Raw genomic sequence first — 26,228 nt, 5'->3', positions numbered from 1 at the left:
ATCCACACATTAAAAAGACTAAACTGTTCAGTGAGGTTGTTTCTTTCTCGAGGTGTTCACTTCTTAGGAATAAAAGTAGTGCTTGTGGATCTCCGTCCGGTCTGTGTAAAGTATGTGGAGGAAAGAGCTCACCAACTGCCAGTTCCAGCATTTCAGTAGCCTTGATGAACACAATACTAAATGTGTTATAAATAAACTAAATAACAAAGAATTACTAACAAAATAGAAGGGGGCACAGAAAAAAAAATTAGAGCTGCATACAGTACAGCATAGGTAAAGCTGCAGACAAGCAATGCTGGAGCTTTTGTGATATTTGCTCTTTTAAGAATTTTATCAACTGTGGTACTTCAAAAATAAACATAAATCTCTCCAGCAATGGGAAATGCAACCACTAAATTTCTTGAATTACATGTTGAAAACAGAACAAAGCCCCTGTCCAACAAAGAAACACAGAGATGAATGGAAACGGTCCTGCTCTTGAAGATAAGAACACAGTTTAAGCACTTGCAGAATCAGGCTGGAGTTTTACTACTTGTAAATAAGATGAGGTTTCAGGTAACGAAAGCTCAGAACAACCAATTTCCACACAAATTTCATTTCAGACTAAAAATTAAATTTGAAGTCTGGAAACCTGGATACATGGTCACACAGACTTGAGGGGAAAAAAGCACTTAGTTGTGGGGTTTTTTAACTGCTGTCAGCACAAAATCACAGAAAATACACCCACCATTCAGAGATAGTACCACATTCTTGCAGTCATTTCTCCTATACAGCACAGCACCTTTCCGTTCCAGATGGGACTAATTTTATTTCTATAGGAGACCTGAAATTGAATTCACTGCCTAAAGATAAAAATCTCCCTGGGTAGGAATATACAATTCCTTTCTACTCATGTTTCCCTCTCACAAAAAAAAAAAAAAAAAAAAAAAAAAAAAAAAAAAAAAAAAAGAAAGGTGAACACGATCAGTGATAGCTAAGAATAATGCTTTTGGAACCACTTCAATCATTAGCAAGTAATAAGCTGTGAACTACAGCAATTCTGTGAGGCCGCAAAAAATATTTTTTCTTTCTGTGAGGCTCTGAGAACATACATGGCACTGGACAAAGATGAGTTACAGAGTTGCACAAAGGGGTTAATTTATTCCTCCTGCATTTTGTCAGTCTCCTTTGACAAGAACTATGGATGACCTTTGAGCCAAACCAATGCATTAAATCCAATAAAATCTTTCTATGCAATGAAGATCCTAGTATATTTAATATTACTTTTCAGTCTTTCCTGAATGTTCACAACAGTGGAGGAGAATTGTAATTTAATATGAAAAACACCAAAGATGCAAACTAAGATAAAGAGAGAATGCCCAGAACTACAGCAAAGCAGAATTGCAGGGGCACTGCCAATAATTACATAAATGATGAAATGAGGATAGAAAAAGATACAAAACTGACCTTAAAGAAAGAACCAGAATGATTTCACATCTAGCAGCCTAAGCTATATATTCTATGGAAGAAGAAAACAGAGCATCACAGCAATTCTCACTTTCATATTACCATCTGCTGTGATTCACCAATAAATCCGCAATCAGCAAAAGAGCAAGATGTTTACAGCCCTGAACAGTCCTGCTTATCATCAAAACAACCAATTTAAGAGTCAAGAACATGCAGGTTTAAAAGATTTCTCTGTGACACCAAAGTAACAGTTTAAAAGCTTTCGGCCCAGTGAAAGTTACTATGTGAAGAAGAAAAAAAAGACTATTTCTTTTCTCTGGCATTAACATTAGTCATAGTCCTTTAGTTTGTGTTTATTGAAAGCAGAAGTATGGAAAGTATCGTGAAAAACACATACAAAAAAACCACAGATATACATATAACAAAACATTAAGAAATTTTTTTGGTACTACATAAAATGTTTATTTTAAAAATTTTTATAAATATAAGGAAGTCAGAAATATCAAAAATTATGCAACCCAAATTACTATAGTGTAAAAACACTTCAAGAGGCTGAATCATAAAAAATAAGCCACACTCAAGTCAGAAAATAAAAGCACAGGTGAAAAAGACAAAGCCAAAAGTGAATAAAAGTACTCAGACTGATGTAAACATTCAACTCCCTGAAGACAGAAAATGCTAAGAGAAAGCTAAGTGTTTATTATACACAACATTCACTAGATTGAAAGCTACTTATTTCCTTGCAAACAGTTCTGACTGCAAACCTTCAGCAGCTGCTAAGTATAATACAGACATGAATTTGTAAAAACAACGTTGTTGTAGCTCGCCCTTCAAATCCTTCAGCCCTAGAAGAGCCACTGTGCAGCAGCCTGCTGCATCCTGCTCCAACAGCTACATTTATGAGATTTTTTTCCTTTCAAGTCTCTGAAGATATGCTAAGGAGATGAGGATATTCTCTTGCAAGTAAAATACTGTAAAGGTGAATAGCACAGTGACACTGGGGAGACCACAACCAGCTAAATCTCATCAAAAATATAACTCTGAGCACTCCTGAGTCACATGCTGGTTCTGCACAGCTTCTGGAAGTAACTGGTTTCTTCGGCGAGCTGACACAAGCTACTGCCACGTAACAACATTAACCCAGCCAACTAACAAAATCCACTTTGCACTCCTCAGCAAGATGAACTGACCAGTGGCTGGTTAGAAGAAATAGATGGCACACACTGTGACTGCCCTTTCAAGCCAGAGCAGAGTCAGATTTTCCCAAGTACTTCCTGAAACACCAGTCCTGGAAGTGAAAAGGAAATCACAGAACCACAGAATGGCTGCAGTTGGAAAGGACCTATAGAGGCCACTTTGTCCAACTCTCTGCTAAAGTAGAGCCCTCCCAGGACCATGCTCAGATAGCTTTTGACTCTCTCCAAGGATGGAAACTGTGCAGCCTCTCTGGACAACTTGTACCAGTGCTTTGTCACTCTACCAGTGACAAGTGTTCCCCAATGTTCAGGGAGAAACTCCTTTTTTTCAGTTTGTGCCCACTGCCTCTGGTCCTGTGGTCCTGTGGTCCTGTCACTGGGCATGACTGGCTTGGCTCCATCCTCTTTGCACCCTCTCTTCAGGTATTTATATACATTAAGAATAGTCCCCTGAGTCTTCTCTCCTCTAGGCTAAACAGTCCCAGCTCTCTCAGCCTTTCCTCATATGCAAGGTGCTTCTGTCCTTTAATCATTGTTGTGACCCTTCTTTGGCCTCTCTCTGGTATGGCCACATGCCCTCTTGTACCCAGTACTCCAGGTGTGGCCCCACCAGTTCTGAGTAGAGGGTGAATAGCAGCTCCACTAGCTGCTGGCAACACTATGTCAGATGCAGACAGGGATACTGTGAGTCGCCATTGCCACAAGAGCAATTGGGAAGAACCTCTCCACACGAGGGACAGTCAGGGAAAACACATAGAAAAAAAGGCAAGATGTGTGGCAAGTGTCACATCCAGATGCTAACTCTGTCTTATGTCCATCAGTTGCTCTAACCCTGGGGCTCAAGCATAAGCTCTTTTAATGGTGAAATGAAGTGAAATTAACAGAACAGCTCAGTTGGAACGGACTTAGTGATCACCTGGTCCAACCGCCTGACCACTTCAGGGAGGATCAAAAGCCAAAGTATGTTATTAAGGGCATTGTCCAAATGCCTCTTAAATGCTGACAGGCTTGGGGCATCAACCACCTCTCCAAGAAGCCTGTTCCAGTGTTTGACCATCCTCTCAGCAAAGAAATGCTTCCTAATGTCCAGTCTAAACGTCTTCTGGTCCAGCTTTGAATCACTCCCACACAGCCACAGCTCTGAGCAGCCTGGTCTAGTGGAAGGTGTCCCTGCCCATGGTAGGAGGCCTGAAACTAGATGATCATAGAATTGATTGGGTTGGCAAAGACCTCCGAGATCATCAAGTCCAACCCTTAGTCCACAATCAGCAACAGGACAAGGGGACACCGGCTCAAGCTCTGCCAGGGGAAATTTAAGTTGGAGATCAGAAAAAAATTCTTTAGAGAGAGTAATCAGGCATTGGAATGGCCTGCCCAGAGGTGATGGAGTCACCATCCCTGGAGGTTTTTAAACTGAGATGGGACGTGGCACTGAGTGCCACGATCTAGTAAACGGTCCGGAGTTGGACCAAGGGTTCGACTTGATGATCTCGGAGGTTTTTTCCAACCCAATCGATTCTGTGATTCTACGATTCTAAAGGGAGAGGGGGAAACAGCGCGGAGGGGAAATACGGCGTGATTTCAACGCAGTCAATGACACGGTAGGGCTGGGAGCGAGCGGGCGACCGCGCCCCGCAGCAGCCCCACGACTCGGCCCCGCCGCCCTCCCGATCGCGACAGCGCGACACGACCCGCCCGCGCCCCCCGCTCGCCGCTCACCGCCCGCCGCCCGCCGCCTCCGCTTCCGGGTCGCCTCGGGCGAAGGGGAAGTCCCGCCCCGTCCCATCCCGTCCCATCCCGGGGCCGCCGTCCCTCCCTCCCTCCCTCCCCTCTGCGGAAGGCGGGAAGCGGCGATGGGAGACATCCACGAGGTGCCGCGGCCGCGCATCGCCACCGGGCACCTGGCACAGCATATCGGCCAGCCCGTCTGCTTCGTGGGCCGCGTCGAGAAGGTGCCCAAAGGCCGCTCTGTCCCCACAGGCCGCCGCCTTCCCCGGGGTCGGCGGGCGGGTCCGGCCGGCCCCGGGGAGGACGGCGGCCTGTCCTTTGCTCGGCTCTGTCTGGGGCGGACAAACCTGATGTCTGTCTTTTGTAGACGCCGAGATGTCTGTCTTTTGTAGATTCATCCTACTGGGAAGTTTTTCGTGCTTTCGGATGGATTAGGGAAGCATACGACCGTGGAGCTGAGCGAACCTGTAAGTTATAAGGAATGCTTTGGAAATGCTTATGGTCGCCTGTTATGGATACCGGAGGTTTTGTCTCTTCTGAAAGATATTCATGGCTTCAATGTATTGAGTTTTTAGTGAGGAAAAAAGAAAAAGTCTCTGCGTGTTTCCCTTTTCCACCTGTGTTTCGTTGCCTCTGTTTCTTGCATCTTTCAGCTAACTTGCAGTCTTCTTAGCCATGAACTGTCTTCATGGATTTGCAGCTGGTGTTGAGAGACAGAACTCATTCCTTGTCACACACATCCCTGTCTGGCTATTTCTCTGACTCCATTAGTTGTCTACAGTGTAATATGGTCCATTACATGTATTAGCTTTATTGCAATTTCACTTTTTTCTCCCCTTATTGTTTTTGTAATCCAAAAGAGCTAAGAATATGGTATTCTTTGAGTTGCCATCCTCACAGAACACTTGTCGTAGCATTCCAGTAAACTTCATGGTTAGGTTGAAGCATTCTTTCATAACAAATAAAATCAAGCAATTAATGCAATGGGCATAAGATCTGATTAGAACTACTGAACAAAAATACCACTTCCTTTGTTATCAGGTACTACTGAAGGAATAACACCCTGGCATTCTCGTCTGTCACTAAGTATGTTTTTCCTTCAGCAAATGCTGTAATTAAAGGATTATTTTTGTTGTAATGGCAAATGCTCTAGCTTGACTGTGTGTGTATATTTACATTTTTCTTTGAATGAGTTGTTAAATGCTGAGAAATCCTTCCATTTCTATGTGAAATAATTGCATATGGTACTCTTGGACTTTGAAGACAGGAGTCTCTCCTTGTTGACGAAAAATACAGTTTGATCTGGCACGGAATTTTGTCTTCTAAATGTGAAGCTTGCTGACCTTAGCTTCAAACTGCAAGAAAACAGACCTTTTTTTCCCCTTTGTTCAACCAAAGGCTTGTCAGTGTCTTTTTATTCTGAACACTTACTGACAGATTACTTAAATAATTTCTAAATATATCTCCTAAATCTGGAACACTGCAACTGCTCTCTGGCATGTGTGATACCTCCTTAGCTTTTACAGAGTTCAGTAATTCACTTGGGTTTGAATGCAATGCATTAAAATCTGGATTCTTCTGTTCTCCGTGTACAAGATTAGTCTCTATTCAGTGATTAAATGATACAGTTTTATATACTTACAAACTATTATCTTCCCTCTGATGCTTCTTCATGTGTTTTTTTTTGTTGGTACTGAATTGGCTATTACAAAACCTGTAAATCTCTTTAAGTGGATCAAGGGGTTTGTGGGGTTTTGGGGGGATGGCAATGGGGCTGTTCAGTAGTACTGTATTGTTTGACTTAAATGTAATCTGTCATGGACAAACCATCAGTTGTGAAGAGTTCCTAGCTTAAGTGCAGTGCTCTTAAGTACATGCAGCAGCTAATTTAGTGTTACTAATCTCATCTTTGGTATGTTTTCCAGCTAGATGAGGAGATCTCAGGAATTATTGAAGTAGTGGGAAGAGTAACAAATCAGGCAACCATCATGTGTGTGTCATATGTCCAGTTCAGAGAAGATAAAAGTCCATTTGGTAAGTAAGAATATACATTACTATAAATCCATTTTGAGTTCTGAACTCTTCTTCAGTAAGTTAGAAGGGAGAGCCTTATGACCTTTCCTTACAGACAAGGTCTTTCTTCAAGCTGCCAGAGACAGAGTAGGGTATAGAAAAGGAGTGTCATTAGAGAAGTTCTGTACCAAATGTAGCAGCTTAAGGTTAAACTGTAGAGAGTTACTCTAAGCTGGAGCCAGTCTAGATCATTGCTATGATCTGATTGTTCTCCCACTCCTGACAGTGTGGTTCTCACCTTGCCCTGAATTTAGTGTGATTCTGCAGCCAGTAGGCCTCAAAATAACCCTCCAGAAAACAGGCAGTGACTGTTGCTGCCTTGGGGAAAATGGGAGGTTGAGGGAGACTGGGATCACTCAGCTATACTGCTTTTAAAAAAGCAGTATTTTAATGTTGTCATTGACTTGTGGGGAATTCAGCTTATGCATCATAACCATTTTCTTTGCCCTCTTTCAGATCTGGAACTCTACAATGAAGCGCTAAAAATTATTCATGAATTCCCTGAATACTTCCACTGTGGTACTGGGAGGAACACTTGATCAGTGTATACTTAGAGCTTCATGGGGGACAACAACACCCTAGTTTTCTTGCCTGAAGCGTGGTAACAGTTGCATTTATTTTCTACAAATAACTGAAAAGATGCTGTTACATGTGCTACGTATTGCCAGTGAAGAGTATTGTCTTTGCAAATATATTTATTCAGCAAGGAGAACACATCTGTGGATGTCTCTCTCACTGTATATATTTAACCCTTTAGCATCCATGAGGAACATTCTCTTGCAGGATTAGACATCAGAAACTGAAGTTTTGTAGGAATCCATTTGTTATTAGGAGAGGTTTTAGGATACTTTACTGAAGTAATTTGGTGGGCTTTTTACTATAAAGATTGTTAATTTCATTTGTTTGATAAATTTGATACAAATTTATTGAACATGTGGTGGTATGTTGCATCTCGAAAATGGTGTCTTCACCAATAAAAAAGATCTCGCATTTAACTATTTGTGTCAGTATTGCTTGTTAGAGGGCTATTTCCAGTGATGTATGGTGACTCCTGTTCTATTTTAAATGAAACATTGAAATTTTACAAAGTAGAGTTCAAGGTACTTGCCTTTTGCACTGATATTAAGCACTTGGAATATGCCTAGTTAATCTGGGATTTCAAGCACAGCTGACTTCCCATCACAACCTTAATTCTTGGTGGGAATCTAAGCAGCAGTACCAGGATTCAGCCAACTTATAGTGACTTTAACCATAGGAACTACCACACAGTTCCCGATTTTGTTACTATCCAGGCTACTAACACAACACATAGGAGAATTTTTAAGGTCTCTTAAGGTAGCACAATCAAAGCAAAATTGAACTTTGGATATGCTCTTTCTGAATTATTGAAATTTTTCAAAGTATTTTAAGTAAACCTTAGCTGTGTTTTATTAAACTTTCATACAAACAGGTTTCAGGTTAGTAACTGAGATTCCTAGCTATGTGCTTATTTATAGACATCTCTTTTTTCAGTCAAGGAATTTGTTTCAGACATATAAAATTACTACAAACTGGGGAGATGATCAATTTAACAATTTTTCCCCCTCTCTACCTAGAAGACGGACAGTGATGCAGTTACTGTCACTGAGATGGAGGAGGCCTTCTGAAGTAGGAATCAAATCTTTTACAGCAAAGAAGAGCATGAGGTCCATGTGGCACAATACCATGCTCCGTCCTGCAGTGGCATCACCACCACCTATTCTAGTGCTCAGCAGAATCAAATGTCATTCTCAATAACTGTGTGCATGTTTTCCTAGCATTTGGAACTATTTTGTTCTATTCTACTTTAGAAAATTGGTATTTTGTGCATGTACATATTTGTCTGTAAACAAAGCAGCCTACCACTAGATGGCTTTAGCATTTTAGAGAGACCATCCTTGGATACGTCATGTGAGGAAATGTTTGAACATTGCTACAGTGAGTGTAAAATGCCACTTTGTCAGACAAGACTTTTCTCAGTTCATGTAGTCCTGCAGCACTGAAAGGTGGCTGGGCAAGCAGTACACAGCTAAAAGTCTCCCCTAGGAGCTTTTCATTCATCAGCTTTTCTACAGGCATATCAGGCTGTGGGAATAAATGGCCTGCCTCACTCTGTGGCTGTACTAACTAGACAGCAATGCCAGAAACTGTAAAGCATTGTTAGTGTTCAAGTAATACTCAGGTCATATATGCATTTACCAGCACAATTCCCCACAGTACCATGTGGGAAACTGCCAGCCATTCCAAATACCTAGGGAAAGGTATAACCACGGGCCTGCTGTCAGCTAGGACTGATGGTTAACAGGATCCCAGGCATCACACACACAACAAAGGTGTGAGAAACAACCAGACTCATAGGTAATAAAATGGGAAGTAATGGCAGCCAAGGGGAGTCACCAGAGCAAATATCATAAACACCAGAGAGGAATGTCACCAAAGCCAGGGCCAGGAGCAGGATGTAGTAATGGAAGATATGAATAGGAGCTAGTGGCTTCTTTGGGAGGACACGAGGCTGATAATAGGCAAGAACCTGGGACAGGAGAGAGGAGTATGAAGTGAATTATGCAATCAGAGCAGACTTTGGGGAATTTCATGTCATTTGGGACAGGACTATTCCTACTACACTCCTGAGTAACTTCTGAGATCTGACACCTTTTCCCAGGGCTCTTGGCTGACCCTGCTCATCACCTGCTCTGCTGTCCTTGCTTGGGCATGGACATGTGCACATGTGTGGTGCTCATGTGTAAGCAGCCTGTGATGATAAAGCGCTTGTACTTTATCAAGGAAGGGAGGCAAGGTTGAAGCATCTAAGGAAATGGGAGCAATGAAATGTAATTGGCATGAACTACAGGGTCAAAACACATTAGGATGCAAGGCCACCTCCAGCAGTTAAGCAGATACCAGGCAACAGTAAAACTGCAGCTAATAAAATGGGTATAGCTATAGTTTTTGGTAGAAGCCAACAAATCACCCCCAAAAGCACAGCTTTATTAGTTCAAAAGCAAAACAAGGAAAAAAAAATCTGATAATTAAAACTCATACAGATCTTGTTTGGTAAACTTTGCAAATCATGTAATTACTGTCCTGAAAGATTGATTACTAATTAACAACAGCCAAAAGTGATAGCAATGCTGTGCCAGAATATGCACACATTCATACTCCAAAACATTTCAAAGACATGGTAAGTATCAAAGTAAGGATGTAATTTAATCTAATTAAATTATTTGAATGTGACACAAACAGGTATAGTTGAGTTGAAAACATTATAGATTAATTTTATTTACATAAGAAAGTGAGACATTTTATGGTAAGAGTTGCATTCATGTGGAAAGGAAATTACCAGGAAAATTTACTAAATGTTACTATGGAAGAATAAAACCACACATGACACTTAGAAATTCTCATTTCCATAAAACAAAAGCTTTATTGCCTGTATATAAATAGGGTATTATACAGTAAGTCCGAGTTTACATTTATAAACGGAAAACAGTTTGAAAAGCTCTTCAACAGCAAAACGAAGTGTGCAAAAATACTGGGAAAAATAAATATTCTAACAAGAAAAAAAAGGAACTGCTGTCCCATGGCTTAAAGTATCAAGTACCTCTTAGATTTTTAATTAACAAAGATTATTGTCAATTAGGCAAGAATTTTAGATCAGAAAAAAATGCAGATTACAACACTAACGCTAAATCAGAAAATAAAGTACATAGTCCTGAATGTCATCTTGTACATCCACAGAAAACACTTCCACATTCTATCTTCTTGAAACTACATTAGAGCACGTAGAACTAGTGGTATATTACAATATATCCTCTTTTCAGAAAAAACACCAATTTTCACAGTTCTGGCAATACAGTACCAGTTTATTGCTAGCATTCCATTTAGTATTTTATAGCACACAAGTGTTAAGTAACTCATATACTGTAAATAAACACACACCAAGTAAACTGATGTTATTATCCCATACCTTAAAACAGGTTTGGGTTTTTTCCCCCTAATTTGTATGAATTTTGTTGCCTAAAAAGATCAAGGACAACAATACCAATTAGCTCGTAGCACAATATTAGCAAAATATCATTGATGCTCTCTCAAGTTAATAAATAATCTTAATTCCAGCTCGTAACTCATCTAGAACTACTCTGATCAATGACTTAAAATTGTGCAGCCTTTTCGGAGCAGACTGGTGTTTGCTCATGACAAGAAGCAGGATTTACATAAGTTGATTCCACACTTCCCAGTATATATCAGAAGTACAGGGAAATGCTGATTATCTCAGTCTTCAAGTATTTTTGTAGTCAAAACTCAGTATGTAGTTTAAAACTTAAATATTTACAAGTCTCCATTCCTTGAGATTTCAAATCTTCTCAGTACTAAGTTAACCAATCAACTACAAACCTCCTATAGTTTATCTGCACTCTGCACTGAAAGAGACACCTGACTTCTCACTCAGGGAACTCTTCTCTAGGATAGACATCGCTAGGAGAGAAAACCCCCACATTCTTTAGCTTTATAATTCACATCAGCTAGGTATGTAGGGAAATTAAATAAGAGCTTGAATTGCAAAGACATTGCTTTACTATGAACAAAACTTGGGAACAGAAAGAAATGGAGTTTTCTTTAAAATAAAAATCTTTAGAATACAGTTAACAGTGGCACTTTGAATGAACTTACAAGGAAAGGATCATTTGCATACAAGAAAATGTGATCAAACAATGAACAGAGGAATCCACAGCATCATTTTGCCATCTTCTGAAGGACACTTTTCAGGTGTTTATTTTGAACATCTGCTTTCACAGCATATAAACACAGCTTTGGGGACAACCAGCATTATCCTGAAAACTTTATTAAAAAGGTCTTTGGATTTTAGTAAATCCAAAGAGATCCACAATTGCAGGTGTGCTTTTCTTCAGTCCTCTGAATCAGGACCACACACTATACCTAGAGGCTCACTTTAGGAATACCTGTTTCTACCAAGCACACTCATACACACATCATTTTACTAATTTGATAGCAGTTTATTTTTTCACAGTCAGGAAGTCACAAATGACCTTTGTTCAAAATATATGCTTGGACTACGGTAGACATCCATTAGAGAGCCACATATTTTCAAGCAATATTTATGCCTGGACAGTCTCTGCTGGAATGAGATTCCCTGTTGTATCCAGCTGCATACACTTACAAGTGCAGGCAGAGACCGGGCACTCAGTATGGTCCCTAAATAGCAACAGCAGAAAAAAAAAAAAACAGATTAAATAATTTTGCAGTCTATACATTTACTACATGCATGAGTGTAGTATCTCAGAAAAAATCGGCATCACAGTTCAGTTTTATGATTTAAATATTATAATGGTAGATACAGCAAAGGAGGCATGTCCTGCTCAGTGCAGCACACACACATGAAATAAACATTTTAACATCAACTTACCTGAACCAGCTCAGCATGTGCCCAGCATGTCCACCATGCCTACAGTTGTGACACCAAGTAAACCAGTTGTTGAACTGGGCTAACTTCTTGTCTTTGCTAAGATCCACTTTTTCATCTGACTTTGATCCTCCTGTGAAGAGGCAAACCCACCCCCACAAATATGGCTGTAAATCATTATACTTCATTTACATTTCGGCCCCAGCAACATTATTAAAATAAATTTGAAATTAGGAACATTATGTGAAGAAGCAGCCTGATTTTAAAAGAGAAGTTGGTAAAATTATTAAGAACTGGTGGAATGCCAAAACAAGAATTACATTACTGAGCTGTTGTTTCACATCTTATGAGCATGGTAAACTTGCTTATGAAGCAAATTTTACAAACAGAATGTCTTTCAATGGTGATTTATGTTCAGTGGTTGATTTATGTTCCAGTGAATTGTGGGCCTGTTCTGCTGCCACATGAAATCTTCTGCTTTAGAAAAAATCAACAAAATCTAAGTTATAAATTGGAAAAAATACAATATATAAGTCCTAACCTGTATCAATGAAAGAATGAGAAGAGATAGAAACAGACATAAACTGCACAGCTGTTTGTGGCTCTCTAACAAGACTGACTTAAAAATATGGACAAAATCAGTTTTATTTAGACCTTATATAATGCTGAGCCCAAGATACTTAGAACTAAAAGATTCTAGTCATAAAAATTCTTAGAGCATGACCTATGCTTTCTTTCATACTTAGTAACAGAAAGTACACCATGTCAAATTTATTCTCTCTCCCTCTTACAGCTAAAAACTAATTCACTTACATTCCAAGATTCATGTAGTATCTCTACAATTCATCTCACGTTTCCCATTTCTTTCAGTTGTAAAGCTCACAATACTGACCCCTACAATACTCAAATCTGTACACCAATCAAACCATGGAATTTCACTGACAATCTCACTGGGAAAACTGTCAGAACCAAGTAACTGTGCCTATAGAACTTAAACAAAGGTTTCATCATAAAATCAGATGGGATGTAAACAAGTTCTCAATTATGGTCTTCCTCCCTTCAAGATGATGAATACAAATACTTACAGTATGAGCAGAAAGAAAAATGCAGCAGAAGATATTCAAATACGAACTACTAATTAGGCCTCTAACTAGTACTGCAGCTGAATAACTAAAACCCACTGTGCCATACCTGGACAGCTGGAAACTGGTGTTCCCATATTTATCAAGCAAAGTGCACAGCGAGGAAGGGGCTTACGGCAACCAGGACAGCTTGTAACTTTTGACTTAGTTGGTGAACCACTGACTCCATATTGGCTAAAACCTCGCCCCTGGTGAGGAATAGCTGAACAGCTGTAAGAGATTGATTTTCCACAGAAATTGCAACTCACAAACACCTAAAGAGAACAAAAGCCCATTATTTTTTTTGTTTTGTTCCACTTTCGCTACACCTGTGAGTGACCCATTCAAGGCAGTAAACTTATATTTACCAGATATTCTAGAAAGTGCCCTAGAAAGCCAAGGCTACTTGTGAAGGAGTTCTTAATACTTCAGCTTATGGATGTGGTACACAGCCATGAGGAGTAGGCCTTAATGATGCTCACTTACTTATAAAGCACATAAAAACATGCATAACTGCTAAAACTTCAAAAGCTACTATTTAAGATGATAAAAATCTATATCTGCAGTAATGGAAGAAATTAAGCTTACTTACCATATAATTAAGTCTGGTCTCTCCTTATAGTCTGGTGACTCACTCTAGAGTCCCCAATGTAAGGATTATCCTAATATTATTTAGTTGTGACTTGATACCAGGGAGCACATATTTCAAACTCTTTAGGAGCTACTTGTGTTAATCACATAAGGAAGGAGCAACTCATCTCCTGCCCCCTTGGAACAGCACAGATTCAGCTGTCCTTAAACAGCTGTGGTGGATCCACAAATTCAAAAACAGCCTTCCACAGAAACCCTCAGGCCCTAGAGCTTGTAATAAACATGCTTAGCAGATGTGAGTGAAATGTGCTGTGGGAAAAAACATTTTGGCTAAAAATGCCACCAAATGTTAAGAAGAGCATTTGGGCAGGGCTTTAGTTTTTGGGTCAACTTATGTTCAGAACTGATAATGAAAGTTGCTGCTGTTCACTTTTAGTTTCAGGTTCAAGGGCTTCAAAATAGTTTTGAAGTTTGTTTCAATTAAAACAGAGCAATTTGAGCTAGTTCCCTGGTTTCAGCATCATTCTCACCCTGAATTCAGACACTGAATTCAGCTGGATGATACACTCTGCCTTTGCTTTTCAATATATGAGGAAAAAATACCAGAAGAGTTTCCTGTTTCCCCAGAAAAAAAGTGTTGATAAGTTACAGGTCCTAAAAGACCTCTTATTTAAAAGAAAAAGTGACCTTTTGTAAGGTCAGCCTTAGCTGAAATCCTTTGTTTGCACACAAACCATCCTGAAAGCCAAGGTGCAGCCAGCAACCTTTTTTATAGAAGTAGTATGTCACATTTCTTTCTGGACTGGTCACACTTCTTGCAAGAATTACATTTACCTGGGCTAAAGGCTTTGAACTGGGATCCAGCTTACTCCTATGGATATCAAATTCTGCACGTTTATGCCAAAATCTCCAAGCATCTAAAAGATTCCTGTAGTTCTCAATCCAGTACTGAACCCTTTCATCCTTAAGTACCTCTGACGGAGAACCCTAAAGCAGGCAGGAAAAAATGTCAGACACACACCAAAGACAAGGCTTCACAAAATGCACTACAAGACATGAGAAATAATACACAGTAATTTATCTTGAAGAAGATGAACTTTCTGTTAAACTGTAATGTGAGTTTGATTAAGGTTTTCTTCAGTCTCCCTCTCTGGTTGAAAATACTTGTGCTGCCATGTTCTCCCAAGAACTCATGCTTGGGGGATGAAGGATCCAAAAGTTCGGTCATATATCACAATCTGTATCACTGTTAAGATTACACATGCAGTTAAATACTGTGCTGGCAATAGCTACTACTGTGTAAGAGCTGACATAAGTCCATCAAAAAAAACCCCAAACCCTATGCTTACAGACAAACAAAAAATTTCACCTTTGTTCTCTATCAAAATCCTGGAAGGAAAAACAATAATGAACCTATCAGGAAACATATGAGCAATAGGCAGGGAAATGGGTATTCCCAGTTTAGCTAGTGAAAAGGACTCTGATTTTCTTTTGTCTTTCCTGTACTATCTCAATCAGGGAGTGTGAAGACACATGCTTGTCATTAACACTGAGTGTTTCAGATGACTCCACAAAACACGCACAATACTGTCCCAATCTAACAGAGAAAATATTTTTTAGTTCACAAGGTTCAGTATTACACTAATAAAAAAATGATGTTTAGTTCTCCTCTGTAAAGCTTTATTTTCAAGAGAAACACTAACCTGTAGCATGCAATAGCTTGCTGTCTGAACATCTCCCGTTCTGTCAACATAACTTTCCATCAAGTCAACTCCATCTTTTGTCAGCCCTGTTAACAGTATTCCCTCCAAATTCCCAGCCTCTTTCATTTCATTCGTCAGCTTTTCAATGAACCTGTTTAGCTATAAAAAATCCACATAAACACATAAATATATATAAAAAGAATGTCTGCTGCTAACAGAATATGCTGCTTGCTGGATGTTATGCAGAAAATGTTAAATTACTATATCCTACTACATTGCATGAAATCAAGTATTTATAAAGAAACTTTAAGCTTCCTGATAGACAGTGCAAAGAGGAAGGTTTTGTATTCTTTAAATACTTTGGTGAATTTAAAATACAATATTCCTGCTGTAAAACCAAACCTTAATTCACAAGAACATAAACATCTGAAAATAAATACTGAATAAGTACAAACACTCTCCAGTAAAATAGGTGTACAGGTAATGCAGTAGCATTTAAACTACCATATAATGAACACTAATAGAAAAAAAAAGCAAAATAACAACAAGCAACTCCCTCCCCAAATGAACCAAACAAAAAACAAACCAAAAATCAAGCTGAAGGTACAAACTAAATACCATACCTTATATAGCACTGTGATGACAAAAAACAAATCACTTATGCTTCATTACTTCCAGTGTTCACCCCTGTACCCCAGAGTTTCTTTCACCTCTGAATAAAGCCCAATTTAAAAGTTTGCTTAAATGTGCAACCCCAAACTTACCTGAGCATCATTGAGAAACTTGCAAGCAAATGCCACTCTGTCTCGTACAGCCACGTTATTTTCATACTTTGGTGAAGAAGGCAGAAGAAAAACAAATTACTTTCAAAATTTACAAAATCTCCCTCTATTTTTTCTCTTCCCTTTTGCCTTACCTCTTTATTCAAAAGCCACTGCTGTGTGCTTACATAGTAGGTCAGGGACTAACACCAATTTCCATGCCAACTGCGTAATTTACAAATAAAACCTTCTGATTGTTTGTGAACCCTCTGACTTTTGTTGTTTCTTTCAACCAATGAGCATTTATGAACCTTAGGTTCTTCCTTCCCCTTAAGGGTGGGTAGTCACATTTATCATAATTACAAAATAACTGGCCTATCCACTCAATTCCTTCCTAAAACTTCAAATAAAATTTAAAGTAAACAAAACATCCCAAGCAAACACATATTAACTCCCAACACCCAGAACATGAATTTCTCAGAAGTAAATTGACACTCAAGGTGCAGTGATATTTATTTTCTGCTTTTTAATTCTTTTACCAGATGAGACACTGAAGAAAAAAAAGTATTTGACTAAACTGGTACTTAGCTGTGCCCACATTTTCCCTCCTGATATTCTCAGAATAGAAACTGTGATTAACATTGCCAAACAAGATGTGCGTGACAAAATGTCACACACACTTCAACAGGCCTCATTGAAGGAAAAATTAAAATGAAAAACAGACAAACAACACCTTATGATCAGTGAGTTTCCAATTCATCAATAAAAAACTGTAGCATTACTATCAGAGAACAAAAATACTTTCAGAGAGAGAGAAAAGAAAGACTCAGGTTTCTCTCCTCTGTGATTCTAACATGTTTAAAATTTATTTTATTACCCTAAAACCATCATATTATGATAACTTTGTTTTCAACAGCTTTGGGGCAATTACCTTGCTGTATTACAGGAGTCCTTCATTAGGCTAAATAATTCTTATTCATTCAAGCATTGCTGTTGTTTTCTAACCAAAACTATGTTACTCCTCCAAAGATTCAAAGTTTCTCATGATTAAAGATTTAGTTTGCTCTTCACATGGCAATTCTGTATCAATTTCAGAAGATGTGACACTACTCTGTTTACTGTTCCTACACAGTGAACTTATTTTAACAATTAAGTAAGGGAAAATAAAATACAATTCAATGCAAATATAGCTTGATAAAAGTTCTGAAAACTCCCTTGCATTTATTAAGGTTTTTGGAATTCCATCATTAACGCTTCTCCCTCTCTTTTTTCGCCACTGCTCAAATTATTTTGATAATGTATTTCTAGTGATTTAATAAAATCCCTCTAAAAAACGGGTGAACTATAATGGATATTTATGCATGATTTGTTCACCAACATAACATTTACTAATATGTCTGTTTAGCAGAAAGAAGTGCTATTTGCCAGCATCAGGATAAAAGAATACATTCTGATCCAATTAATTAATGGAGTATATAGCATTTCCCCTACATACATGTGTGTCTGTATATGCTCCTATTACATAAAGGAATTCTAACCTAACCGAAGTTTACTCACCAATACACCATCATATGAACCAGATTCACTCGTCAGGAAAGCAAACATTGCACACAAGTAGGGATTGTTCAACTGCAGTCTTAGAGTACTGCACATTTCTCTCCAAAGCGAGTTCTTCTCATCTGTGTAGCCTGATAGAGCCATTGCTACCACATTAAGGTTCAGATCACCTGATTTAGGAAAAGCAATCAGTGAAACAATGTTATTCAAGTCAAGGACTTAAAAAAAATCCAGCTAAAACTGTAATTGAAAGTCTCCATTTAAACCACCATGTTTTATCAGGATGCAAGACAAAACCCAGTAGAATTAACACTAGCCAAAATAAATATGCATACAGTAGCATGTACACTACTTTCTGCATTAAATGCCTCTGTTCAGGTAAGTTAACATCTCTAGAAGTCACAAGCCCACAAGCACAACAGCCTCTTTATATTTTAAACAGCATCACACTGGTTCTGATTATTTTGAAATAGCTATCATAAGAGATTGTCAATATCATAACTCATATCCACAAGAAGTGAAAAACAGGATTGCACATCCAGCCATTGCTTAAAAGATGTAGCTGGAGGATGACAATTTTATATAGCAATATCCAGTTAAGAAGTTTGCTGAAACATGAAAACTATTTTATCTAAATATTCCTTCTGTCAGAAAGTTCAATTTTATTCTTCAATTTGAAGATAGCATGTCTTCAGTCTGAAACCCCCCTACAGAAAGTACAGACACTCATTCCCACACTAAAAGGGGAAATATTAAAAATAAAGGAAACCCAACAGCTCATTATGTCTTACCTACTCACTTTAGTGGCAAGATAGTCTTTCTAATTTAATAAGAGAACACAAATGCAAAGCAGAGTTGTAGGAGGAACACTAGTAAGAAAACAGAAAAAAACACCTCCATCTACTGGCTCCACTATCTTAACTTTTCCATCATACACCACCACAACTCTTACCAAGTATTACCCCAAAACAAATGTTTTCTGCAGACTCTGAATATCATGTTTCATTATTCCACAACCATCACACTGGGCGATACAGCCCAACAGAAGCAGATTTACATGACATCTAGCCAAGGAGCAATTCCATTAAAGAATCCTATTAGTTCCAAATGTATGTCTTTCTGGGGTTTGTATCAGTAAGAAATTCTGAAACATATAATCTATTCTAACTAGACAGTATGGCATATGGTAGTCTAGGGACTGAAATACCAGGATTTGTCAGATTCTCAATCTCCACTACAACTGCTTCAAGTAACAATTTTATAAGACAACAGCCATCTCTTTTAACAGAAGAAAAATCTACTCGTGATACAGTGCCAAAATAAAAGACACTAAGCACAGTATGCACCTTTTCCTGAGGAAGCCCCTTTATTTAGAATTTGTATTGCTCGCCGTATGTCCAAGTTGAAAAGTGCTACAGCAGCAGCTCGTTCCCAGTCTCCTTCCTGTTCCAAGGAACTTAGAAAAGGTTCCACATCTAAGTCTGTTCCCTTCTTTATCCACCCACAGAGCTGCAAAGCCAAGGATCTCTCCTCACTCAGGTATTGAATAATATCCGCCTGTCTATCAGATCCACTCCTGCTGTGCCTGAGGTTCTCCGTTGTTCCTAGAAATGGGAAATAAATTATACTTAAATCACAATTTAAATTGCAAACACAATACAACACTTTCATTTGAATCATAACACAGAGTACAAAAGCTAAGTATCATACTTTGGTACTTTATATTAACAGCACTTACCACTCCCATGGTGAGGAACAGTATACACAAAATTATTCTGATCTGCTAAAAAATCATGCACCTAAACTTGACACACATTCCCCACTGTCTTTTTTCTTTCCTCTACCTCTTGTGACAGTTGACAGGATTTTTCGGTGTGTTCAAACTGAAACTACATAATACACAGTCAAGTACTTGCTCTACCAGTCCTCTTCTTAGCATCAATGTGTTAGAAGCTTTCTCACCACTGAAGACCTCTATTTTTTTTGCTCCACGGACCATATATATTAATGAAGCATATAATGAATAGAGAAGGAAAGATTTAAATAATAGATTATACTAACACAAACTTCGATGACCATTTGAGGCAGAATGTGATCCACTATGGGTGATTACCACTTCAGAACAAGACAGCTGATTTAAACATAGATGTGCAAATGTACTTAATACATTAGCAGTAACTACAGTAAAGTCACTTTCCTAGAACCGCATCCAGATGTGGAGCTTTGAAATATAAAATAGTCTCATGGGGAGAAAGAATTCTCAGTGCCATAGTCAAAACTCAAATGTTTGAAATAATTCAAAGATTTACCTTTGAGGATACTGTGCTTTTACCATTACTGATTTTCCACAAACACTGAAAATTCTGGAAATTACTGTAATATAAACTGTTAACTTACATTATTAAAACACAAACAGAAATACTTTGTATTTTTAAATAGCCTCTTTGAACAATTATTAAAGATAGATCTATGAGCACATCATTCTGCAAATATACTACAAATGAACTCAGCAAAGTTAGAACATTCTTACCCAAAGATGACTTCACAATTGACTTAATGCCAGCATAAACTAAGGGACCTTTGTTTCCTGTAAGTTTTTGATCCATATCTTCTGTATACTGCTTCATAAGTATTTTCATGTATAGGAAGGTTAATTTTTCCCAAGTGTTTAAAAAACTGTTTTTAAAAATTTAAAGTCACATTGTGTTAACATGTGCAAAGCATTTACAGGTTGCTGCATTATATTTAAAGATTTTAAAGCATTTTGTATAAGTGGTTTACATATAAAGGAATATTACTTCTTTAGGACAGAAACTACAGTACAATAAAGGATATAGTGCAGAGTGTACCAAAGTGATTTCAGCTGAGGATCTTCATTTCCAGCAAGGAGGTGATTTCTCCAAACTTGTTCAGTATCAAGACCATACCTTGACAAAGCTCTGAGCCGCATTTTGGTTGCTATATCTTTTTCCAAGGAATTAGCCTTTCCCTCTTCTGTACACTCATACAAATGTCGTCCACATGCCCACATTAAGGATGTCACGGGACTCCATGCAAGCGAAATTCTTTCAAAAACTGTGAAGTCTGACATAGTCCTGTTGGGAGTCACTACTACCATTCGATTTTGACTTGTGGGATGCCAGGCAAATGAAGCAATATAATTTTCACACGGTTGGACACTTCGTTCAATTATTGTCGGCTCAGTTTCATCTCCAATAGGGGTAGGAGTATGTTGCATGTCATACAGTCTAATGATATTACTATCCCTTGTTAAAGTAGCTAACAGTCCAGTTCTTGTTGGACACCATGCAACTTTTGTTAAGGGTTTTGGTTGCTCTGTCAAGGTCAAAACAGGCTTTTCAAACTTTCTTAAATCCCATATGGCAACCTGACCTTCATAGAAGGAAGCTACACGATCATGGAAATAGGGATCAACAGTCACTCCTTGGACAGCCTTGGTGTTTACAAATATTTTTTGGCTTGTGTTCCTCAGATCAAAGATAGCCAGATTTCGATGCATTCCGGCTAACAGCAGCTTCTGATCCCGTGGAAGCCAACAGAGGGAGAGACAAGCATCATTCTGTCCTAATTCATAGAGTGGCTTTGTTACTACTAGTCCTGCTTCTGCATCTCCTGCTGAAAGTCTTACTTTCTCTGTAGCAACTGCAGTCTCTGGGGCATATTTGCTACTGATATCCCAGATCAGCACTGAAAAGTCAGCCCGATGTTTGTCTAGTCCAGCAGCAAGCCAATTGCTATCCAGTGGATTCCACGCAAGGGTGTTGCATTGCCGTGCATGTTTAGGAACAAACTCTTTGCCTATCAAATCTTTAGATTTTGAACTGTGATCTTGACCAAGACTGGTAAGTACCACTCGGCCATTGGCCTGTCCAACAGCAAGGAGACATTCCGGATCATACTTGGGATACCAGGCCACACATTTCATGTACGGCGTATCCGAGTTTATAGACAGCAACGTAGCTGTAGTTTCTTCTGACAGCCGCAAGGACCCTGCCTTGAGTTCTGAACTTACAGCAGAGTCGATGTGATAAAGGCTCAGCTCTGAGTCGCACACAACAAATCTGTCAACGTGGTGTGGGGCCCACAGAATATCAGGTTTGGAGCCACTCATGGTTAGGGTAAGTTCATGCAGAATCTAAGCTCTGGTAAGAAGATTTAGGTGATATCCATGCATATGGAAACTGTTGAGAAAATAATTTGTAGAAACATTATCAAAACCTAAGTTCTGTTGCAACCTCAGTTAATTGCTAAACAACCAAGAATGTGAATGACTTTTAGCTCAAAGGTTTAACACACACAAAACACATTTCAGGCCAAAACCTTAAGCATTCTCTGCATTGTATCATTTTCCTCACAACACACTTTGCTTGGCATGTACCTATTGAGACAGAACCAACACACCACCTACAGACTGATAACAGGATTTGCTGTGTTTACAAACTCCACACCAGTATTAAGCAAGGAAACATTAACCGAGATGAGATGGGTCACAAGACGTGGGTGGGCTGCTGGGAAGCAGCCACTCCCTCAAACATCGAGAAGAGAATTTCTCTTCCTCATTGAAATGCATTAATTGACAAAAAATAGGGTCTCTGTTTTGGCTGAATCCTGCTCCACAGCCTAGAAAGGCTTGCTCTCTTTCAAGATTTCTATAGAAACGCAACTCCTCATCTTATCGTTAAGCTCCTGTTCTCACCTCCTGCCCCAATGTTACCTTGTCCTCGTTCGTAACTGGCCCAACAACATTCAAAAAGTTACATCACTGTTAAACTCCATCTGTATTCTCAGTGGCTTCATGCCCAGAATTCCAGTGCATGTGTACATGCAAACAGACCCCACAGGCCCTACAAACAACTCTTATAACTGGAGAAAGGGACAGACTAGATCGGGAAGTATTGAAAAGACAGAGTTATTTACTTTCCCTTGAGTCCATGGGCGCCTGCTGGTCCCCCCTTCCCGGCTCCTCCGAGCGCCGAGGGGCGCAGGGCCCGGCCCGCAGCCCCTCCCCGGCAGGAGCCGGGACACCGCGATGGGGGCGGACAGGGGCCGGGACACCGCCAGCCTCCCTCCCTCCCTCCTTCCCTTCCGGGGCGCGGCAGCTGCTCACCCACCCAGCGGGACCCTCCAGCACCGCCGCGGCCGCCGGGAAAGAGCGGAGGGGAAGGCTGCAACTCGCCGGCCCCACGGCCCGAGCGGGACGCGCGGAAAGCGCCGCGGGTTTGCGGCCTAGGGGGCGGCGCGGGACGAAAAGCGCGGCGGTTCCTCGCGCTCGAGGAGCGGAACGGGAACCGCTTCCGTAGGGCGGGGCCGCGCGAGCACTTCCGGCCCCGGGCCGCGCTCTCCCATTGGCCTGGCACGGAATGGGATGGGCGGGCGCATGGCAATGGGCTGGGATGGGCGGGAGCGCGTTAATGGCTGGGGATGGGCGCGGCACTGGGATGGGCGGAGCGCGGCACTGGGATGGGCGGAGCGCGGCACTGGGATGGGGGGAGCGCGGCACGGGAATGGGCGGAGCGCGGCACTGGGATGGGCGGAGCGCGGCACTGGGATGGGGGGAGCGCGGCACTGGGATGGGCGGAGCGCGGCACTGGGATGGGGGGAGCGCGGCACGGGGATGGGCGGAGCGAGGCGTGTGACTTGTGCTCCGGGAGGGTCCTGGGCGTAGGGAGGGTGGAGCAGCTGACCCACTGCGGTCCTTTTCAGCCTGACTCATCTCGTGTTTCTGTGACCTTAAAGACCGTCCCATTCCAGGTCCGCAACATGTGCAGGGAGACCTTCCCTTGGACGAGGTTGTGCAGAGCCCCATCCAACCTGGCCCTGAACTCTTCCAGAGAGTTGGGTCGTCCACAACTTCTCTGGGCAACCTGTTCCTGTGCCTCACCACACTTGCATTGAGGAATTTCTTCCTCATATCCAATCTATGCCTACCTTCTCTCGGTACCTACTCTAGTAGCCAAAGAATGGGGTTTTGGGACTCCCTATCACCTTTGGGAAACCTGTTCTGGTATTTGATAACTCTCAGAGTAATAAAGTTTTCTTATTTATAAATTACCTGGGGGGGAAATATATATCTATTTTTCCTTGCTCCTACATTACTAGAATTTCACAACCCACTTTTCTGCAAACCATGGAGATGTGAACTTGAACCGTTTCTCCTCTTGTTTTGATGCCCTTTAAACTTGTCTGTAATAAAAATTAGAAGCTGAAGTACCAATTGGACAATTTCAGGTTCTCGACGAATAATTTCCTTCTTCGTATACAAATGCTGATATTTGGTCAGGAAACATTTAAAGGTCACACTTTTAGTTGCTTCTCACTGTGAGAGTCAGGATCTTAGGTCCTTATTTTAGCTGCTTCTCCTATTTCTTTCTTTTCTCAGAAAATAAAGGAAATGCATAGTCTTTGGCTTCCTTATGAAATATTTTCCTATTTTGTCTTTTGAATTGCAGTAAATAATTTTTAACATGTGGGTGGAGTAGCTTTTAACATCATTTGTGTTAATGTCTTGTCTCTTTTCTTGTCTGTAAACATACTGGAAAATTTGTGTTATCTAAGAAACTACATTTTGTGTGTTAAATTTTCATGGAGTTCATGAATTTCAGCCACAAATGTGGTCTAATGGTACAACAACTATTTGGCTTAGATTTTATTCTAATATTCCTTCCATTTTAAAAGCATTTTTTCCTTATAAAACCCACTTTTTTCCCCCTTAATAATAGTAATCTTCAGGTACTCAGCAGTTGTTTTGATAAATAAAATAGGCCAAAGCATGTAGAAAAAAATAAGAATAATTCAAATAGAGTAGCCTATCATATATCAAAGGCAAAATTGGCAGCCTGTATTTTCATGCTTATCTGTTTCATTTTTCATCATTCCATTTCCTCTGCTACTGTTGAAGTGGGACATAGTGACTTTTTCACATCTGTTTCAAATAATCACCTGCTGGTTCTTTTTATAACAAAGATGAGATTCAGTTTGTGTGTTCCTAACATTTTTCCATGGGAAAATATGGGAGTTTAGTTTATGAGTTTAGGTAATATTTATAATATTCACATCATCTAACTTTGATTTTAAGGGTAAGTTCTTTAGGTATTAGGGAATCAGCAGTTGAAGTACCCAAGGTCTTACTCATTTCTTGAGTCCTAATGATGGTCCAAATACAGTGCTAACACACACAAAGCACAGGAGTTTCCTGTGCCTCTGGCAAAAAGAGATTCAGAGAAATTTAACAATTAAAAATTATATTTTGAACTACTAAATGCTGTTGTCCAAATGGTAGGTACAAAGCAAGTTAATAGAAACACAAGAGCCATTTGGTGTTTCAGAATGCGGAAGGATCTCACCACCTCAGGCACCGCTGTGTCACAGTTATTAGATCGCATGAACCATGGGGACGTGCATATAATAACTGATCATTCTACCACACTCAGAAATTTTATTTCCTATGTTGTTCTCAAAATAAATGCTGGAACAGTATTTGATTACTTCATGGATGATGTATGAATTTTCATTTTTAAAATTCTGACTACAGATTATTCCAAGCTTGCTCTCTATATAAGTCTATGAGTTCTTTAGGAATTTTTAATCATGTGGGAACATTGTACAGTGGAAGCTCCATTTTGAGCTTACTTTATCCTTTAAAAATCTGTTAAAATTTGTAAGAGATCAAGGTATACCAAGATTAGTTAATCTTTTTTGAGATATTAACTGGAAGCTGTTTTTTCTCTACTACTTTTTATGCTTTTCCATATTTGATTCCTGGAAAGCTAGCTTTTCTTTATGTTCATCTCTAAGATTTGTTATATTTTTCATATCTGGCCAAGGGGTACTAGCAAAACTAGCGAAATCCTTTCAGAAACACCTAAATACTGCTGGAGTTTTGCATGTTGTAATATGATGTAAATATTGATTTTTTTAGAGGCATGGCAGCTTCTAATTTATTATCTAAGTCTACTGCTGCTCTTGCCTTTACACAAAAAAGAAAAAAATACATATAGTCTGACATCGCTATTTTTCACATTATTTCTGTTTTGGATTAAGATCAATTAAACTTGCAGAAGTTGTTGCTTGGTGGAGCCTAGCAGACAGTTTCAGATGTGCTGTTGTACTCCTTATGCCATGATGCATACCTGGTAGTACTGCTTTATCTGATTTTAGCTAAGAGAAAGTATTCATTACATATGGGGTTTGAAGCTGGAGTTCAAACTTCCCTCAATCTATTTAAAATGTATGTCCCTTAAAAAAGATCCCAAATTATATGGATTCAGCATTGTGATTGCAAAAGTTGTAGACATAGGTTGCAAAACTATTTCCTCTAGACTTTAGTATTTCTACTGAAAATTCTTTCATTTGTACTGATCAGACTCTTTGTATATGTTGGGATTATCACTTAATTTTGTGTGATTTCATATTAAAAGTGTAATGCAAGTTGTTGTATTCAAATGCCATATCAGGGTGAGAAATGTTCAGAGAATCCAGTAAATTCAGTTGACTTAGCAGGTCTTTCATCTTGGTCATTCATCAATCAAGGCATTCAAAATGAAAAGCTTTTTAGTAAGGAAGGTGACTCTTTTTTTCATGTCCTGTGCCAC

The 26,228-nt window shown here is 39.6% G+C and overlaps 3 protein-coding genes across 5 annotated transcripts in view; 1 reads left to right on the top strand and 2 right to left on the bottom strand.

Moving 5' to 3' along the window:
• The window catches only part of UMAD1 (UBAP1-MVB12-associated (UMA) domain containing 1), a 77,138-nt gene extending 72,732 nt beyond the window's left edge, over positions 1-4,406 (bottom strand). The window contains exon 1 of the mRNA XM_071560777.1: positions 4,362-4,406. The gene's annotated coding sequence lies outside the window, so the exon portion shown is untranslated. The remainder of the gene's footprint in view (positions 1-4,361) is intronic.
• A 30-nt stretch (positions 4,407-4,436) lies between these two features.
• Positions 4,437-7,438, top strand: RPA3 (replication protein A3). Its single transcript, XM_071560108.1, has 4 exons — positions 4,437-4,594; positions 4,763-4,837; positions 6,296-6,404; positions 6,900-7,438. The coding sequence occupies exons 1-4, from the start codon at positions 4,496-4,498 to the stop codon at positions 6,980-6,982; spliced, it is 366 nt and encodes a 121-aa protein (XP_071416209.1). The 5' UTR covers positions 4,437-4,495; the 3' UTR covers positions 6,983-7,438.
• A 2,421-nt stretch (positions 7,439-9,859) lies between these two features.
• Positions 9,860-22,938, bottom strand: MIOS (meiosis regulator for oocyte development). 3 transcript variants are annotated; one of them, XM_071560771.1, is made up of 11 exons: positions 22,745-22,938; positions 20,452-21,818; positions 20,147-20,245; positions 18,963-19,220; positions 17,617-17,786; positions 16,063-16,128; positions 15,299-15,457; positions 14,430-14,582; positions 13,075-13,279; positions 11,887-12,016; positions 9,860-11,675 (listed from the first exon to the last, which is right to left on the bottom strand). In XM_071560771.1, the coding sequence occupies exons 2-11, from the start codon at positions 21,746-21,748 to the stop codon at positions 11,579-11,581; spliced, it is 2,634 nt and encodes an 877-aa protein (XP_071416872.1). In that variant the 5' UTR covers positions 21,749-21,818; positions 22,745-22,938; the 3' UTR covers positions 9,860-11,578. The 3 variants fall into 3 exon arrangements, with proteins under 3 accessions (XP_071416872.1, XP_071416870.1, XP_071416873.1); XM_071560769.1 differs by having other exon boundaries at positions 22,749-22,938; XM_071560772.1 differs by lacking the exons at positions 9,860-11,675; positions 13,075-13,279 and having other exon boundaries at positions 11,888-12,016; positions 22,749-22,938.
• Positions 22,939-26,228: the final 3,290 nt, after the last annotated feature.

The sequence above is a fragment of the Pithys albifrons genome, chromosome 7 (assembly GCF_047495875.1).
Source record: "Pithys albifrons albifrons isolate INPA30051 chromosome 7, PitAlb_v1, whole genome shotgun sequence".
Taxonomy (NCBI): Eukaryota; Metazoa; Chordata; class Aves; order Passeriformes; family Thamnophilidae; genus Pithys; species Pithys albifrons.
This window is presented reverse-complemented; position numbering and strand designations above follow the sequence as displayed.